The sequence below is a fragment of the Citrus clementina genome, unplaced genomic scaffold (assembly GCF_000493195.1).
Source record: "Citrus clementina cultivar Clemenules unplaced genomic scaffold, Citrus_clementina_v1.0 scaffold_9, whole genome shotgun sequence".
Classification (NCBI taxonomy): Eukaryota; Viridiplantae; Streptophyta; class Magnoliopsida; order Sapindales; family Rutaceae; genus Citrus; species Citrus x clementina.
Genome location: NW_006261964.1, coordinates 24,180,014 through 24,199,557, shown reverse-complemented (window position 1 = coordinate 24,199,557; position 19,544 = coordinate 24,180,014). Strand labels below are relative to the sequence as shown.

The 19,544-nt window shown below is 32.2% G+C and overlaps 1 protein-coding gene across 1 annotated transcript; it reads right to left on the bottom strand.

Annotated features, from left to right (window-relative positions):
• Positions 1 to 1,322: 1,322 nt before the first annotated feature.
• LOC18031335 (bifunctional bis(5'-adenosyl)-triphosphatase/adenylylsulfatase FHIT) lies at positions 1,323 to 4,403 on the bottom strand. Its single transcript, XM_024187658.1, has 6 exons — positions 4,352 to 4,403; positions 4,059 to 4,141; positions 3,287 to 3,343; positions 2,760 to 2,906; positions 1,859 to 1,948; positions 1,323 to 1,768 (listed from the first exon to the last, which is right to left on the bottom strand). The coding sequence occupies exons 1-6, from the start codon at positions 4,401 to 4,403 to the stop codon at positions 1,655 to 1,657; spliced, it is 543 nt and encodes a 180-aa protein (XP_024043426.1). The 3' UTR covers positions 1,323 to 1,654.
• Positions 4,404 to 19,544: the final 15,141 nt, after the last annotated feature.

The following is a 19,544-nucleotide window of genomic DNA, read 5'->3' as shown; positions in this document are numbered from 1 at the left end:
TAGTCTATAATTGGCCCCATGGCCATAATTAGGAGTTATTGCACAATAATATTTAGCCGAAATTTCGCCTTTCTTGTGATAACTTTCAACAAGGGGAGGCCATGGAAATTATATGATAAGACTACTTTATCTGACCCAAGCTTTTAGACTTTGACTATGTATGCGATACGGTGCATTAGTCACGGAAACTAAAAAAAATATTAAATGCTTGACCTATCGTCTTGGTCTCACCACTTCAATTCAATTCTACCGCTCGACATCATTGCCTTTGTTTTTTGAATTTCTGACCAAACTTTAAATTCGAATTTTTAAGATGTATTATGTGGGGGCACTCAGGCTCTTTCGTCCTGAGATTGGCATTCTCTCTAATTTTTTTTAAACAAATATTTTTAAGTTATTTTTCTAACCTTCTAGAATCAACCCCAAAAAAATAAAAAAGTTGCATATGAGTGTTACTCAATTTAATCAATAAAACTCTTTGAACACGGTACAAGTTTAAAATATTACAAGAGGTTTTAGAAGTTCTAACTAAGAGGATTTAATTTCTATTAATGCGATATTTGAAAAAAAAAAAAAACAAATATCATTGAACAATTCTACCCACTCTAATATTTATGTTGTAAGTTCAAAATTTTCAAGTTCAAAGTATGATTTTTGTTCTTTCATTATAATACATAGAGTGGTGATACTTGGCCTTATGTTTTGTTTAATAACATGTTATCGGTTTTTATTTTTTATTTTTTTAGCTCTATGAATTATGATAACAATCAAATAGTGTGTAAGAACACCTTATTGGTTAAATTTTTTACCACCCTGCGCTGACACAGTACAACCTATCAATTTCCAAATATTCAAAAATGAAACATGTTAAACCAACAGTATATACACACACGATACGACTCCAACCCCTGCTCAAATGAGTGGGAAGGAATATGGTTCCAAACTTCCAATCCCTGCCCACATGAGTGGGAAGGAATATGGTCTACCGCTAAGCTAACTTTATCCTTCATTGAAATGACTAAACTAACAAATAATTATAATTTCTTTGTTACTGCGGTTAACTAGTCACAAATATCAATAATTTCGCACTGTGGGGGACTCTTGCTCCTCCCACAAATTTGTGACTAGAAGTCTACATCTCTTCTACAAATTTGTGGGTAAAGTAGATATGTCTCCCCAAATTAGTGGAGTAGAAATTTGGCTGTTCTACAATAGAATTGATCTAATCAATTCCAGCAGGTCTCTGATTGAGTTTTGATTGTAAACAAAAAGGAGAGAAAAAAAAAATCTATATTGCTATGAAACAAGCAAAAAGCACTCACTTTGTAGACCAATCCACAAACTTATTCAAACATTTATCATGACATTAGTAATGAAAGTAGCTCAAAACTAAATACAACACACTTAGATTGATAAAAGACATGCATAATAAACTTAGAATTTCAGGAATTCCAGCGCAACAAGAGGACGAGTGAAGGATTATTCTGCATAGGTATGATGTATAATAATTCTATGAAAGCCCCAATGCTTAGCGTAAGTATTATAAATGTTTATAAACTTCCATGAAGTATTATTGAAGGGCAGTTTCTTAAATCTCAAACGCATTGGAGGCAGCTTTGATGAAAGCTTGAGAAAAGCTTAGCGAAAGGCAGTGTTAAATTTTTGACAAAAGCGACCTGTACTCATCAGCCTCTTGAGCCATCTCCTCCATGGTCCTGTTCTTCATTTGAATATCTAAATCAAGCTTCTGCTTCTCCTTCACATCTTTCTGCAGCATCAGCAACACGCAAAGGAAAGTAATCAATCCAAGGTTGTAAATAAAGGCAACCAAAGATTAACAAAAGAAATCCCAGCTTACATTCCCATCATTTTCCTCAGAGCTGGCAGCTTTGCGTGGGACAATATGGATGTGAACATGGGGCACTGTCTGTCCAGCTTGAGGTCCATCCTAAATTACAAAGAAGTCAATATACTAATAACGAAGCAAATTAGATATGTATAAATACAAGCACCAATCCTAAGTTCTAAGAAGCATCATGCGGCAAAGATGTTCCCAACGAAGTTCCAACAATATGGTGATTGCTTAATTTGTTAGACATTTCAGCAACCAATGTGCGGTACTCTGAAAGGAAATCAACAGGTTTTAGAAGAGTACACAAACACAACTCAAAAAAAAAAAAAAACAGTTCAAAAAAATTAGTGGTTCAAATGTCCAGTTGTATTTAGAAACATATCCTCGGCAAAATTCAAAATAGTCATAATTAATATATCAAGATTGTCAGACCATAAATGCTTTCTGACCTAGCAACTAAGATCTAGCACATAAACAAAACATTTAGTGAATCACTGAAACAGAAAAAATATCCAAAGATTAAAGAGCTGATGAGTCAGTTTGTCAAACAGAAATGACATCAAGATCTATAGATGACATGTAGCTACCAATTATTCCCTAGAATAAAGCATCCCGAAATCAGTATGTCCATTATGCAGGCAGCAGGAAAAAGGCATGAAGGGAGAGGTAAATGACGAAGAAAACTAGAAGAGAAATGATGAGCAGACGATAGCAAAAGATGGGGGGGGGGGGGGGGGCGTGAGGCTGAAGTGTTTTATAGTTTCATTCATCCATTCTAGTCGTAAAAGAGAAGACAACTTGACAATAACATAACATACATGATTCATCATGCATAGTAAGCATCTAAGATCAAACACACAAGTTGCAGATATGAGAATAGAAAGAGCCCACTAGAGACAGCACTTACTTGAATGGCAAATGCTAGTGATGAAGCCTTGTGGTAGCTTTCGAGCTGTGTGCCAACTGTCTGGGCCGTGAGCCATAAATCACGGGTCTCATCAGCAGTAAGATCACCAAAGCGAACCGCGTCACGCCTTGGGCAGACAAGCACATGTTCGTAATGTTAAGTTAACAGAATTTAAATGCACATAGACATCACATACAAACACATAGGAACCAAATAGTACGTGACTGCATAAAAAGTCAATCCAGTGGCAGCCTCTGTAGGTCTTCATCTTCGGCCTAATACATCAAGGTGCTCTAGGTCCTTTAATTTTACTAATCAACTATATCACGGGCGATGTCAAAATGGAAATATTTTAGATATGTACGTTACCCAGTCCTGGTTTTTGGCCTGCATCATAACCTAATATCCCTCATGATGTTTAATGCAAACCTATCAATTTTGCAATACTTATGCCAAAACTGGGGGATCTATATGAAAAATGCCCTTATAAATTACAAATTTTGGTTCAGGGAATAAATGAAACAAACACATGTTGGAACCAATACCAACAAAGAATTAGAATTTCTGCAGAAAAAGGATATGACCTGCAAAAGCAAAGAGAAACTTAATCAAAAATCAGATGAAAGTATGAGACCTCTATAGAGGAATACAAGACTGATAGAAGCATGAGACACGAATGGATCCAGAATCAATCAAACAAGATCCACACAGCAACAGATGCATGAGGGCTTCCCTTAACATAGAAAATTCCCGATTTCCCCATATGCTGCCATATGCTTTTTAAACACAAATTTTGATTTCCCCATATGCTGCCATATGCTTTTTAAACACAAATTTTGAAACACCCATCAAAATATCATATTGGCTAAGGCTCATCATCGAAAAGTTCTTCAAAACCCTCATTTTAATTTTACACTCAAACCACCACAGCATATTCAAAATGCTAATTACCCTAACCAATTCAATATTGCAAGGTCTTGCTTCTCCTGAATTGCATATATAACTAATCTTTCATTGAATCAATTCATCAAACAGTTTCAGTTTTGTCTGCACATAAGAAAGCGGAGTAAAAGCAGAAAGAAGTGATAAGTACCAGGAAGCAGAGGGCGCAAGTTGACCAAGGCGTAGGATAGAGGGGTTGAATAGAACACTTGCCTAGGATCTATCTTAAAAGGGCCGAACGCATATTGCTCGATGGATGACATCTGATCGGAACTCATATTAGCGCAAACATGAACGTGATATTACATAAAAACGCTAAGAGCAAGAAATCTTGAAAAATGGAGCTGATTTACTTGCCTTTGGCGACAGAAACAGTGGAGGAGGTGATCGACCTGTTCGATGAATGGGAAATGAACCAACAGCTGCTACGGCTTTACTACCTAATATGGCCGATTGCGAAATAAAAATAGCAGATAAAAAGAAATAAGGGTATTTATGTATTTTCCCGTACTTTTTAGCATATTTATATAAATTTATAAAGTCAATGAGTCAACTGAGTTACTGTTGAATCCGACGGTATTATGTCCCTCTTTTTTTTTCACCCTCCTTATCTGAATGTCATTGTTGATTGTAAACAAAGGAAGAACTACAGCAAATCTGCAACTTGAGCAGGACATCTTTCGGCGAAATCACGTCTCCCATAATGGATATTTAATTTAGTACTGTTGGATCACTAATCCAACATTAGATTATATATAAATAATTATGTGTTGCAAGTTGTCAACCAAATTAAAAGTGATTTATTAAGACATTCAGTAATTTAGATTTTAACGTATTTAATAAGATGTGAACTTTTAATATGTACAAACTTCAAGAGTAATTTGTATTTGTATAGTGGTTTGAAATAAGAACATTAAAAGACAACATGAAATGTTGTTTATATAAATAGTTAGGATTTTTGGGTCACACATGTCTTTCTGTTCGTTTGTACATCATATCATCAGAGAGAGAGAGAGAGCATAAAGAAATATAAAGGACTCTCTATGAGAACATGTTGATTTGGAAAGTAAATTACATAATTCCATAGAACAATTAAGTATTATGGATTTAGTTAAGCTTCCGCATATTCATTTATTGATTATCAGTGATATAACATGAGTATTCTTAGATTATAGGTGATAGTTTTCACAAAAAGTTTTACCATTCTGACAAGTGATATTAGAATCTCTTCATGTTGAATTATTGAGAACAATTTGTGGTTGTTTTCTAGATTCTAATTATTAAGGAAATTCATAATTAAGAAAAATAAATATTTCAAAATTCGGTATCTTAGGCTTTTCAAGTTTTGAGGCCGATGGCTGTTACTGCCATCATTGGCGTTCGAGCAAGGTGTGACCTATCAAGCAAGGCACAACCATAAGCTGTAGCAAATCAAGTAAAAGCCAAGGAATAAAAAAAAAAAACACGGTGAGTGTTTTCTGGTGGGAAAGGCGCGACTTGAGCATGTGGGCATGATAGCTTGGATTAGAGTTTAGGGCTGATACAGGATCCGGTTCGGGTCAATCAGGAACACTCCAGCCCTAAGCTTGTCAATGGTTGATCAGTCAATAGTTGACCATTGACTGTTGACTTGACTTTGACTTTGACTTAAAATTTTTTGGATAATTTTTAGTACAATTTTAAATTCAAATTTTAGTATGTTTATATATATTTTAAGATGAAGTAATTAAAGTAACATGTCACTAAAGTGACATAACTTGTGAAAATTAATTTGTTTTAAAATATAAACGATTGTGTATATATAATTTCTATGAGTATCCATCGACCTAAAAAAGATCCATATTTGACATAATTACATGTGCACCTGTGGTAATAAAAACATGATGATTATTTAGTTTTACATGTCAATAATAAATTAGCTCAGAGGAAGATTTATTGTTTGACATGTTCTTATTATCATTATTTGATGATTACATCAAGATATCACTTACAAATTAATGTTTTGTCCAAAGATGATTTATTAATGGAGCGACTGGCACCTTGAGATGCGGTTTACTTTTATTAGAATTTATTTTATTTTAAGACTTATATGAGCTTATATTGTTTGTTGTTCTTTGTTAAGTTATGACTCCTGTTAATATTACTGTCAATGGCTTCAACTTCAAGCCATGACAAGAGAACCTTTTAATAGTTCTCGCAGTCATGAATCTCGAACTTGCATTAAGGGTTGATTCTCCACCACCTCTTACAAATGAGAGCATCTTTAATGACAAAAAGGATTTGGAAATGTAGAAGAAATCAAATCACATGTGTAGAATGATCATGAAAAATGCCATTTCGAAATCATTCAACGTCTCAATATCTGAAAGAAAAATACGGCTAAGGAATTCCTTATAAACATTGAAAAAGAGAAAAGGAATTCTGAAATTGAATTTCAATAAAGTATAAGGGCAAGAGAATGAAGAAGGATAAGCAAGTTGCACATACAACACCTAAAAAAAACAAGATAAATCAAATGAACCAAAACATGCTAGTTGATTCTTTTGCAAAGCTGGAGGGCATGGTTTGGTTTGTTCTAAGGAAAATTTAACTTCGGCATTAAGACACACGTGGTGGATAGATTATGATGCAACCACCCACATCAGTACATCTATATAAGGTTGTCTGAATTATGGAAAGCCTAGTGATGGTGAAAGGTACATGTATATGGGCGATGGTAAAACAATTGAAGTTGAAGTAATTAAAAATTTTAGATGATTATTAAAGATTGCATTTTACTTAGATCTTAATGAAACATTTATTGTTTCATGTTTTAGATGGTATTTGATTTCCATTCTACTTTGAATTGGTCTGTTTTTCTTGTTCACTTGGAAATGAAAAATTCAGTTTATTTTATGATTCAAAACTAGTTTGTTCTGATTCTTTGTTAGGCGATGATAATTTTTATTTGCTTGATACAATTGCTTCATTTAATGAATCCTTACAATTAAGTACATGAGTTGTAAAGAGAAAATTAATCAATGAAAATTTGACTCGATTATAGCACAAGAGATTAAGTCATATCTCCAAAGGAGAATAAACGAAATTCCTAACCCCTTAGATTTTACAGATTTTGATATTTGTTTTACCTATATCAAGAGGAAACAAACCTAGAAATGGAGGTTTGAAGCCAACAAAACTTCAAATGTCTTAGAACTCATACATATAGATACTTGTGGTTCATTCCTTATAGCTACTTGAAATAGTCAATAATATTTATGACATCCAAAGCTGAATTTTCTAAATATGGCTATATGTATTCCCATTATGAAAAATTACAATCCTTGGATATAATCAAAATTTTAAGGCTAAAGTTGAGAACCAACTTGGCAAAAAAATTAATAAGTGTCAGATCTAACAGTGGTGGTGATCTATTATGGCGGATATGGCGGTTCAAGTAAAAACATCTAGGACTGTTTGCTAAGTTCCTAGAGGAATGTGGTATCGTCCCGCAATACACTATATTGGGTTCGCCCTTTATAAACAGTGTTGCTGAAAGAAAAAATATGATACTTAAGGACATGGTGAAGAGTAAGATTTGTCATTCTACTTACTAGAGTCACTCTAGAGAGAAGTGCTTAAGAATGTGGTATATATCCTTAATAGGGTTGCAACTAAAGTGACTACCAAAACCCGTTACGAACTTTAGACTGACAAGAAACCTAGTCTAAAACACTTACATGTTTGTGGATATCTAGCTTAAGCAAGACTTTATAAGCCTTTTAAAAAGAAACTAGATTTAAGGATGGTAAGTTACTATTTTATTGGATACTCTAAAAGATCTAAGGGTACAAGTTTTATGATCTCATGACTAAATCAATTTTCAAGTCGGGAAATGCTTGGTTCTTTGAGGATGTCAAGTTTGCGAAGGGAGATCAATTAAGGACTTTATTTTTAAAGAGAAATATGTTGATATTCCCATATGTCATTGGCATTGATCAAGATCTTATTCCTGACTTTGTTCAAAACACAACAAATCAATACAATATTATAGAACGAAAGTTCTAAGATACAATTAATTTTTATCAAGCCATAGAAAGTTCTAACCCTCAAAAGTGGATTGACGCCATAAATGAGGACATAAAGTCTATGAAAGATAATGACGTATGGGATCTTTTCATATTCCCAGAAGGTGTGAAACCTATTAATTGCAAATGAATATTGAAAACCAAAAGAGATTCAAAAGGCAATGTGAAGAGATACAAGACACATCTTATTGTAAAGGTTTACACAGAAAGAAAGCATCGACTATAAAAAAACTTTCTCCCCGATTTTAATAAAAGACTCTTTCAGAATCATCATATCATTGGTGGTCTATTTCAATCTTAAGTTACATCAGATAGATGTGATGATAGTGTTTCTCAATGGTGACGTTGATGAGACGATCTATATGGTACAATCAGAATACTTTTGTCAAAAGACATAGAATATGGTTTGTAAACTTAAAAAAATTTGTCTATGGTTTCAAGCAAGTATCTCGACAATTGTATTTCAAGTTTCATCAAATGATCATCTCATTCAGTTTTGAGATAAATTTAATTAATGATTGCATATACCATAAGTTCTATGGGAGCAATTATATTCTTCTGGTTTTATATGTCAATGGCATTTTGCTTTCTAACAATGATATAAGCTTATTGTACGACACCAAGAGATTTTTAGTTAAGAATTTTGAAATGAAAAATCTTAGTGATAACTCTTTTGTATTAGCCATACAGATACACTAGGATTGCTCCTGGGGTATTTTGATTATTACAAAAAAGTAATATTGAAAAGAATGTGATATCCTTATGGCTAAAGAAGACAAGTTTAGCTTTAATCAGTGTTCCAAGAATGATTTTTAAGGAAAAGAAAATGTAAAAGATTTCTTATGTGTCAGTAGTTGGAAGTCTGATGTATGCAACCAGATATTACATACGTTACTAGGATGTTGAGCAGGTATTTAAGCAATTTAGTGATAAACCATTGGCAAGTACCCAAACAAGTCTTGCAGTACTTACAGATAACAAAATACTATATGCTCACATATCATAGGTTAGATCAGCATGAGATCGTTGGGTATACTAACTCCGATTTTGCTTAATGCCAAGATAATATGAAATGTACATTGGGTTATATTTATCTGCTAGTTGAGAGTATTGTCTCTTAGAAGAGTGTTAAACAGACTCTTATAGCCTCTTCTACGATGGTTAGACATCCAAGCTTGAAATATGACTGCATAATTTTGTCACAGGGCTGCACATAGTAGATGATATTGATAGACCACTCAAGTTATTCTGTGATAATAAGTCAGCAGTACTATATTATAATAACAACAGGAATTTAACAAAGTCAAAATATATAGATATCAAGTTCTTAATTGTTAAAGAAAGAGTTCAGAGTGGACAGTTTTCAACACAAACTCTGTGATTGTATATCCGCTTGCTAAGGAATTGTCACCCAAAATATTTCATGAGCACACTGCTCATATGAGCGTTGTATCATTAAAGAATATTCAATTTTAGTTGGAGTCTATGATTATAATAAAGATATTTTTCAGTTATTTCAATTTATAGATATTTCATGTTATTTTCTGCAGAAATAAAGTATTATTTTATTCATACTCAGATTTTAGTATGGTTTGATTTAACAAAGGTTTAAGGTGGATTAGTTGAAAATATGCATATTAGGATCACATTGTATAAAATTTTCATACTACACATCTACATCATAATCCATGTTAGTCAGTTGTATTGGCATAGTGACCATTGATGGGTCGAGTTACAACAATTCTAACAAAGACCGCTATAATCCTACGTTAGTATGATTGATAAACAAGATTGGTTATTGGGACATTCCGATAATGATAGTAAGGTTGAACTTATATGGTTATTTTTGCAAAGTATAATTATAAGGTTACACATAAAGCCTAAGTAGGAGATTGTTAGATATTTGATCTAATATTGTTGGATCTTTAATCCAACAATGGGCTTATATGTAAATAATTATGTGTTGCAACTTGTCATATAAGGTCAATTAAAAGTGATTTATTAAGACATTCAGTAAGTTGACCTCAATGGATCTGATAAGGTGTGGGCCTTTAATGTATAGAGACTTAAGGAATAATTTCTATTTTTATGATGGGCTAAAATAGAAATACCAAAAGATAACAGGAAAAGTTATTTATATAAATATTTATGATCCCCATGCCATACATATTGTTATATTTTTTTTTCTAATATCTTATCACCAGAATAAGGACATAGAGAAACTTAAAGGATTTTTTAGGAGAACGTATTTATCTAAAAGACAAACCACACTAGTCCAGAGAACAATTAATCAGTATGGCTCAGGTATACTTCCGTATATTTGTTTATTGATTCTTGGTGATACAATATAAATGTTCCTGAATTATAGATGATGATTTTCACCAAAAAGATTTATTGTTTTAACATTCTAGACTCTTAATGAGTTTTTTTTGGCTAAAAAATAGAGTTGTGAGTTGATCATCATTATTGCTGGGTATCTAATTTTTAAAAACAATCAAGTTAAGCCCTTGTTTAGGATTAAGTTACAACTGCTGTGGAAAAAAGCTATAACTATAAAACAAAAGATACAATAACTAAATTTGTAAATAATAATTTTGAAAAAATTATTAAGGATACAATAAATATTTTATCAGTCAAGTGTAAAATCAAATCAACTTAACTTCCAAGCTAAAACAACTAATGTTTATTAAACACTTTAGTGTTATAACTTAAAAGATACAACTGCTCAACCTCAAATCCAAACAGGGCCTTAACTTCAATCTTACTCATCAGCTAGCCTTCTTGAAATTAGATTGATAACATTCAAACTAATTAACTTCAATGGATGTATTATATATTCCTTCTAACACTGTCATTGTTATATTTGCTATTTTGCTTTTGTTATATCAATATCTCTAGGGCTTAGGATGGCAATGGCGAGGGTTCAGGTGAGGACTATTATCCCCGTCTCCGAACTAGAAGTAATCCTCAAATTCGGTCCCCATACCAAAATTTTTTTTATTTAGAGACAATTCAGAGATATCTCCGATAATTTCACAATGGAACGATGATTAAAACGGGCTTGATCCCCATTATTTATTTTCTATTTAAAAAATAATAATTTTACCATACTTACTCTTTTCATTAGTGTTCTCATAATTTAAACAAAAAATTTCCTTGATAAGATTGAACAACTACATTGCCATAATTTCCTTGATTATTGTTTTCTCTTTAGCTTGTGTGATGTGGATTTTTATGGACAAATTGTTACCTCAATAGGCCAAGATCCTGTAATCTCATACGAAGCACATAAATATTCAATTAGGCGATCCATGCATTATTGGAAAGTGCAATCCTGAAACCATTAATTCGATACTTCTAGACTCAGAGGTTGATGCTTCCAATGTTTACGAATTATTTTCTAATTATATGATTTCATATATCTATGTGCTGGATGATTTCATATACCTGTGTGCTGGACTCTTCTCTTCAAATTAGAATTAGGAAGCTTCGGTGCAGCTCTAGCCTTTTGTTTATCAACTTGAGAGAAAATTCAAAATTGTAAATCAAGGTTTCTTTATAATAATTTTTTAAAATTATTACCATAATAATTTTCTAATATTTTTAATTTTAATTTTCTTAAAATATGATAAATTTAAAAATATTTCAAGTTTGGATTCAAAGACCTAATTAGGGATGGTAATGGGGAGGGAGGGGAGGGAACCATCCGACCAACATCCCCGTACTTATCCCTGATGTTCTACATATGTCCCCATCCCCTTCTCATCCACGTCAGAATTGCTTAAGGAGATCCCCGTCCCCTCCCCGAATAATAATATGGGATCCTGAGAGTCCCCGATCTCCGAATAATTGATATTTTTTTTTAATTTTCAAACTTAATTTAATCATATTAACCTAAAAATATATAAAATAAAATGAAAATGATCATGAATGGGCCTTAAATTTCATTATCCTTCAAACTTTTGGTATATATAATATTAAAATAATGATTTTAAAAAAAAATCAAATAATGTGATTTTTATATAATATTGACGTTATTGTTGTCCATGAGTAATGATACCTGCTGATCATTGATTATGACGCAACAAAGCCACATGTGTGGCTGTTAGTTGACGTTGCGATGAGTTAGGCTACTCGGCCACTGACAGCGCAACGTGCTATTGGGTTATGATGAGATGAAGACGAGTTGGGTGCTTACTACTATACAAATAATTTGGAAAGGATGAGCAAGACTGTGAGAAAGTGATTTAGAGTTTGATTTATGAGTTATGAGCTTGTGGGATTGTGTGCTTTTGGTTGTAGTCTAAATTATATTAAACATTTTATATTAACTAATATTTATATTATTTGTATAAATATTTTGATATTTGTTATTTATACCAATATTTAATATTTTACAATTTAAAATTTATTATTTATTGACTAATAATTATAGAAAATAAAAATAAAATAAAAAATTAAAATAGGAAAATGGGGAAATGGGGAGGGGATTGGGATTCCACACAATCCATATCCCTTCCCTGAATAAGTAATTGGGTAAAAAATTATCCTCGTCCCTTTTTCGAATAAAAAATTGATTATAAAATCGTCTACATACCCTCTCCAAATAGAAAAAATTCCCAAAAACCCCTGTCCCCATAGAGATTTCTGCCATCTCTAAACCTAATAAAATCTCCGAATTTAATTCTAAGATCTCGGATCGAATCAATTTAAATCATTGGGCCTATTTTAAAGTGGACCCAACTTTAATTTTTAAGCTTCCTAGGGGCCCATGCCATGCCCCGGACCGCCTTATCCAGGACAAGACTTCCTGCAAATGCTTGCTGCTATTACTTCTCAATATTTACTCAGCCATAACAATTTTTCAGGCGGCACTCCCTCCTCCATCTTTACCATGCATGCATTGCTTGACTTCAGTGATAACCAACTCTTTGGTTTTTCTCTTTCTGTTGGCTTAATAATAATATATATGTGAATATATACATATCTCCACCTCTGGCCATTGTTGTTCAAATTAAATTTGAAAAATACTTAGAATTTAGCCTTTAGTTGAGGGGTATATTTCACAAGTAAAGTCATTTTTTTACTAAGTTAGGGACTCTTAATATATATAATGGACTTCATTCACTTCTCTGAATAAATTATCATTATCTTAATCTTTTAAAAATATGAAACAATTATTCTTATAATTATCTAATCATAAAATATGTGAGTAGTCTTAATTGATCCTAATTCATTAATTTGAGCCATATTAAGAACATGCATGTAACACATACTTTGAGATCATTACATGTATTAATTTAATAATAATGCATGTAACACTTTCATCTTCAACATATCTTCAATGTTAGAAATTAATTTATCTTATAATAGACTATCTGGTGAACTCCCAGCAAATATTTGCAATTATCTTTGTTATTTGAAAATACGTCTTTTACACGGAAACATGTTTCATGGGAAAATTTCCATTCACTTTGTCAGAGTGCAACAGTTTCAATTGTTACAATTGGGGTCCAATAATTTACCTGGAACCATACCAAAAGAAATTGGCATCTTGACTATACTTCAAAAGATATCTCTCGGCCCCAACAAACTCAATGCTATGTTGATAATACTAAAAAGATTTCCTAATTTATCACTCGTTAATTATCTTTCTTAGATACTTTCGTTTAGACGAGATTTTGTAAAAGATGCTTTGCGTATATGTTAATCTTGCAGGTGAGATACCATACGGAATCGGCTATCTTCCAAATCTGTTGTTTTTGGGGCCTGTATTGAACAACTTGGTATTGTAGCAGCTACGATTTTCAACATGACAAAAGTAAAAGGAATTTCCCCTTTTAATAACTCTCTTTCAGGAAGTCTTCCATAAAAAATAGACCGTTCACTTCCTAATCTTGAGATTCTTTAACTTGGGGTTTAATAGATTTTCTGGAACTATTCCTAGTTCCATCACCAATGCTTCTAAGCTCAGCGGTGTGGATACGGTATCCAACTCCTTTTCAGGCTTTATTCCAGACACAGTGGGTAATTTAAGAAGCCTCGATTTGCTCATCTTAAATTATAATTACATGACTTCTTCAAATCCAGAATTGTCCTTTCTTTCCTCGTTGACAAATGACAAGAAATTAAGATTCTTTTTCTTACCAGGCAATCCACCTGATGGCATCCTTCCAAATTTGGTAGGTATCCTCTCTCTCTATTTGGAAACAATTTACATTTCAAATGGCAGTGTTATTTCTCAAGTAATTAGACATTTAGGCAACTTGTTGCTCTTAGAATTAACAGGCAATAAATTGAAAGGACCAATTCCAGTTACATTCGGCCTATTGTAGAAACTCCAGGGTTAGATCTTGAATTTTATGAGTTGGCAGGATCATTCCCAGGCGAGCTCTGCCTTCTAGCTAGCTGGATTTATTGATCTTATTTGGCAATTAGTTTTCAGGATCTATACCTCATGCTTAGGTAACTTCACTTCTCTAGAATCTCTCTACTTAGGGTCCAATGGGTTTACTTATGTTTTTCTTCAACTTTTTGGAGTCGAAAAGACATCTTTTTCTTTGGTTTCTCATCAAATTTCTTGGATGGTTCTCTTTCCTTAGACATAAGAGATTTAAAGGTTATGGTAGGAATAGATTTTCAAAAAATAATTAATCTAGTGATATCGCAACAACAATTGGTGGTATAAAAGATCTACAAAATATGGTAATGGCATATAATAGATTGGAAAGCTCAGTCCTTAAATTATTTGGTGAGTTGACAAATTTAGAGATTTTGGATTTATTAAATAATAAAATCTCGGAGATTATTTCTACATCTATGAGAAAACTCTTATACCTTAAAGAATTAAAGTTCTCTTTCAACAAATTAGAAGATGAGATACTTAGGAGAGGATCTTTTTTAAATTTTACAAGTTAGTCATTCATGGAAAATGAGTTCTTATGTGGTTTATCAGGTCTGGAAGTCCCACCTTGCAAATTTAGCAAGCCTAGGACACATCAAAAATCAAGGAGAAAGCTTTTTCCTGTAATTGCTTTTCCATTGAGTGTTATTCTAATAATTGTAGTCATGTCATTCTGGCCCTCAAATGTGAGCTGATGAAATGTGCAAGAAGAAGCACAGGGATTTCAAATAGTAGTGTCTGTCATCACAAGCAACACTAAGAAGATTTTCATACCAAGAACTTTTGCAAGCAACGGATAAATTTGGTAAAACCAATCTAATTGGCGCAGGAAGTTTTTGTTCCATTTATAAATCAAGACTTCATGATGGAATGGAGTTTGCATAAAAGTGTTTCACGAGCAATGTGCAAGATCATTGAAAAGTTTTGAGGCTGAATGTGAAATATTAAAAAGTATTAATTAGCGAAGTCTTGTCAAAACCTTCAATATTTATTTGAACAGTAGCTCCAAAGCATTAATGCTAGAATACATGCCCAACGGGAGCTGGAGAATTGCTTGCATTCTGGCACTAACATTTTAGATATTTTTCAAAGGATAAAAATAATGATAGACATTGCATTAGCATTGGAATATTTTCACTTCCATCATTCAACTCCTATAATTCATTGCGACTCAAAGCCCAATAATGTATTGCTAGATGAAAATGTAGTTGCTCATTTGAGTGATTTTGGTATTGGAAAACTCGTAAGTGGAGATCAGTAGATGATACAAATACAAACTTCTGCCATGATATGTTATATGGCACCAAGTTTGCTTCATAATTACTATATTCTTTTGTTTTGTTTTTAACTTTAAAATCATAATTTTTCCATGATCTTTAAGTCAAAATATTATTGATCATTGGTCTAATTATAGATTATGGCCTAGAAGTATGAGTATCTACGAGATGTGATACTTACAATTATAGGATTATGTTAATGAAAACATTTACCGACAGGAAATTCACAGATAGAAATTTTTGTGGCAGAATTGAGATTACAATGCTGGTTAATGCTTGTTATCTAATTCATTTATGAAAGTTATTGACATAAATTTGTTAAGTGGAGAACAATTTGTTCCGACAAAAGAGCCACGTGTCTTATCTATCTTGAAATTGGCTACGCAAGAGAAATTCTAACTAGACTGTTGAAGATTAAAGACACATTAGCTATAAGTGTCCAAATGGCAGGAGTACGAGGTTAATGAATTCAAATCCATTTCTTTTCTTTTCACTAGTAAGTGCAATGTGGTAGACGGCTTTCAGAATTGGTTCCTTGGCCCAAAAGAGGCCTAAACTCTAGCAGCCCTTGAACTCATAATTCTTTACCTCTTTTATTAAATGGACCCAATTCGAATATCGTGCTATAAAAATAAAATACAAGAGATTATGAAATGATTTCTTGATCAGACAAAGTTTTCAATAACTAAAAAGATGAGATTGCAGCTGTGAAACCATAATTAATAATTAACATACTTTTTGTTGGACCATAAAAAGTTGTTTAAAAGTGTCACCAAACATGATAAGGGAAAAATGCTATCTAGGATTAGTCCATTTAATTTATTAGTGACTAAACAAAAACAACCAATAATATATACTCAACTTCAAGTGGTGGGTACTAAGATGCCTTGGATGTTGCCACAAACAAATGGTGGTCCATCAAATTAGTTAAGCTAGCGTTGTTATATTTATATACATAAGAGAGCAAAATGCCAGCACGTATGGGCTCCGAATGGCGATCCGCTTTTGACGAAGTGATGTTGCTTGTCCTGCACTGTTTTTAAATTAAATGATTTTGTATTCTATAAAAATGTTCTATTCTAGAATTTAGATTTATTAAACCTTGATATAATTTAGTAATGTGATGGCCGAAAATTAAACCATATGACTTAATACTTTTCGAGGCTTTAACAAAATTTAAGATCCTGAATTAGATCAATACTATTTTATATGAATTTAATTATTAAAAAAACATGTAATTTTTCTTTCGTGGCATCCACTTACAATCGTCACTTAATCATAAATTTGAGCTAGCAATCCTCTAGGCTATGTTGTGGAGATCTTTCAGGTCCACCGTAATCAATTCTGCGATCTTACAGCCCGAATTTAAAACCAAAAATGAGATACATCTAGCTATCTCTAAATATTCGGAAGCATTTTCATCCCTTAAATTAGAACAAACGCTCGATTAGTTTGCACATCCATAAATCGCAATGACTCTGCGTGATTTCTATTTTTCTATTAATATGACAGCTTTGACTGTGATGTAATCACAACATGCAATTAGGAAAGGTTACATAAAGCAATTGAAATGATGATGTAAATCACATGGAGCGTATCTCGCCGAGGAATTTACATGTGAAATGATTATCCCAACCCAAAAGAAAAGTAAGAATAAACCTCGTATATTATGCCCAATTGAATCCATCGAGTATTATATAATTTTTCTATTATAATGAATATTCACTATTCAGTATGCCAATTGACCTAGGCATGTAAAATTGACTCTATAACTCTTGACACAATAAAATACAATCATCTTGAAAAATTAGATCATATTTTGACATTATTTGGCCGACAAGATGTATACTTTGAAGGATACAGATATATTTCTAGTGGAGTCAAGATTGTGCAAAAATATAATATATTTTTATAACAAATTTATGGTAGTCACGTTAGATCATTCATGTAATTAATTTACGCTAACGTATAAACACTAGGTTAAATAGGTTTCACATGATGTATATTATGATCCCATAAACAAATTAAAGTTTAGGAAGTTATGGGATGGGTACATGAGAATAAACAAAATATTAATTGTCATCTAATAATATATAATTCAGGCTAGCTTCCATATATATACTTCTGATTTTTATTTTTTTTTTGCATGTGAAAGCTGATATATATATATAATAAATTCAAATCCAACAAAGTCTTTGCATGGCTCTAACAAAATGTTACTTTAGTGGTATTAATTATGCAGACACTAAAAAGTACGGTCTTTTTTTTTTTTTTTTGCTTTTTTGGGTAAAATTTAAGGAGGTCTATAATTTAAGTGAAGATAAGATGTTTTTGTCTTTGTACTTATGTGTCTGTTAATAAGCCAATCTAATAAACCTAACAAAGAGCTAGTTAAGTAAACAATTGAAATTTTTCATTCTTTTAATTATTTCATTTTAGCCCGTGATGCATTGATATCGAATCAAAATTATTAGTATACACAGCAAAAGACAAATCCTATCAATAAAAAAAAAAAAAAAATCTCAAAATTTTGTTTCAGGTATCTACAATAATAGACCTTATTCATTAATTATTAAGTGATTGGTCCCTCCCTCTAATTATATTGTGAATACAATTTGGTTAATCTGTAATACTTGTACTTTTACTTGTGACAATAAGAAGCAAAAATTTCGGGGATTTGAATCCCCTCTACATCAAAAGTGCTAAACCAAAAGAATCGAATTCATTTGCAAATGATTTTTCGTTGCAACCAGGGACAATAAGGGGCGTAAATTATACTTTACCAATTTTATATGTATTCTACCTTTGGTCCCCTTATTTTTACCTTTTTTTTTGGGTTATATCTTATCCAAGTTTATGGTTTCTCCATTATAACCTCATTGTTGCGTTGGCCTGCTTAGTTTTATTGATTTTATGTTATAGCCTAGTTAAGTTAATAATTTATACATTATAGCCTCAATACTCTGCTTCCACTATTGATTGAACTCATATTTTTTGAAAAAAGAAATGCAGTTGCAAATTGTCCCGTTAATTTGGGAGTTTAATTTTTTTTTTTTGAAGTTGCTATAGTACTCTAGAATATAATACTATATCAGTCTATTGAGAGTCTAAATTCATACAATTAATTATAGCACAATTTAAGTATCTAGCGGCGGAGGTATCCTTGGAAATATGTTCACCAATCTGTTTACTAGTAAATTAACTAAAGCAATGTTTTAAAAACAAGTCGCCCATTTTAATTTGCACCGCCGGGCATGTGATCTCTATACATATTTCATTATCCGATTATCTCCATTAGCCGCTGTGGTACAAGTATTACATTAAAAATTTCAATTTTTAATTAAAAAAAAAAATTGAGTCCATTCAAGAATCAAGACTCAAGAGCAGGAGTGGCCTTAAAATTAAATTAAAAACCTTTCGGCGGTCCCTCGTGCCTTTACTTTATGGTAAATCACTGCATGCCAGTCTAACTTTAATCATTCTTTTTATATAAATTTCTTGTCAATCTCTATCTTACATGCATGTAAGATAGAGGGACCCTTCTAAATTTCTTATTACATTTCCATTTTTCTCCTACAAAAAGGGCTTATTATCTATGATAAGATAATTTTGAAAAGTATTTCGACATTATATCAGACATATTCGTTTCTAAAACGAAAATTCTTTGTTGTGAAGCAAGTTTTATACTTGATGACGGAAGATCAATTTCAAAATATTGCGTATCACTTCAAAAGAATTTGTCAATTCAACCAATTAATAATCAAACAAGAATATTATTACTCATTAATATCGCAAAGAAAAGAAAGAATGACAAGAAGGTGACAACATGTTGAGAAAATTATTCACATGCTTATATTGAGATGATGAAGAGCGTATGCAAGCATGGGACATATTGATAAATCTTTGAAGGTCATTGTCAAAAATGAAGTGGAAGGGCTGAAGGCAGAGCCTAGCTAGGACAGACTAAAAAGTTTGTCTTCATATAACAATTTTGGGATTTTTGGAAATTCACATTATTCTCCTAGCTAACAATTTTCTATCTGATAAACCCCACTCAAAAAGACAAAACTTTGGAGTAACAAATCATCATCTTCTC

What these genes read in the sequence shown, in the direction of transcription:
- LOC18031335 (XM_024187658.1), bottom strand. Translation starts at nt 4,403, where the DNA reads ATGGGAGACGTGATTTCGCCGAAAGATGTCCTGCTCAAGTTGCAGATT. An exon ending in CACTGTTTCTGTCGCCAAAG is followed by an intron (nt 3,344 to 4,058) that starts GCAAGTAAATCA and finishes TTGCTTTTGCAG; the next exon opens with GTCATATCCTTTTTCTGCAG. An exon ending in CACTAGCATTTGCCATTCAA is followed by an intron (nt 1,949 to 2,759) that starts GTAAGTGCTGTC and finishes TTTGTAATTTAG; the next exon opens with GATGGACCTCAAGCTGGACA.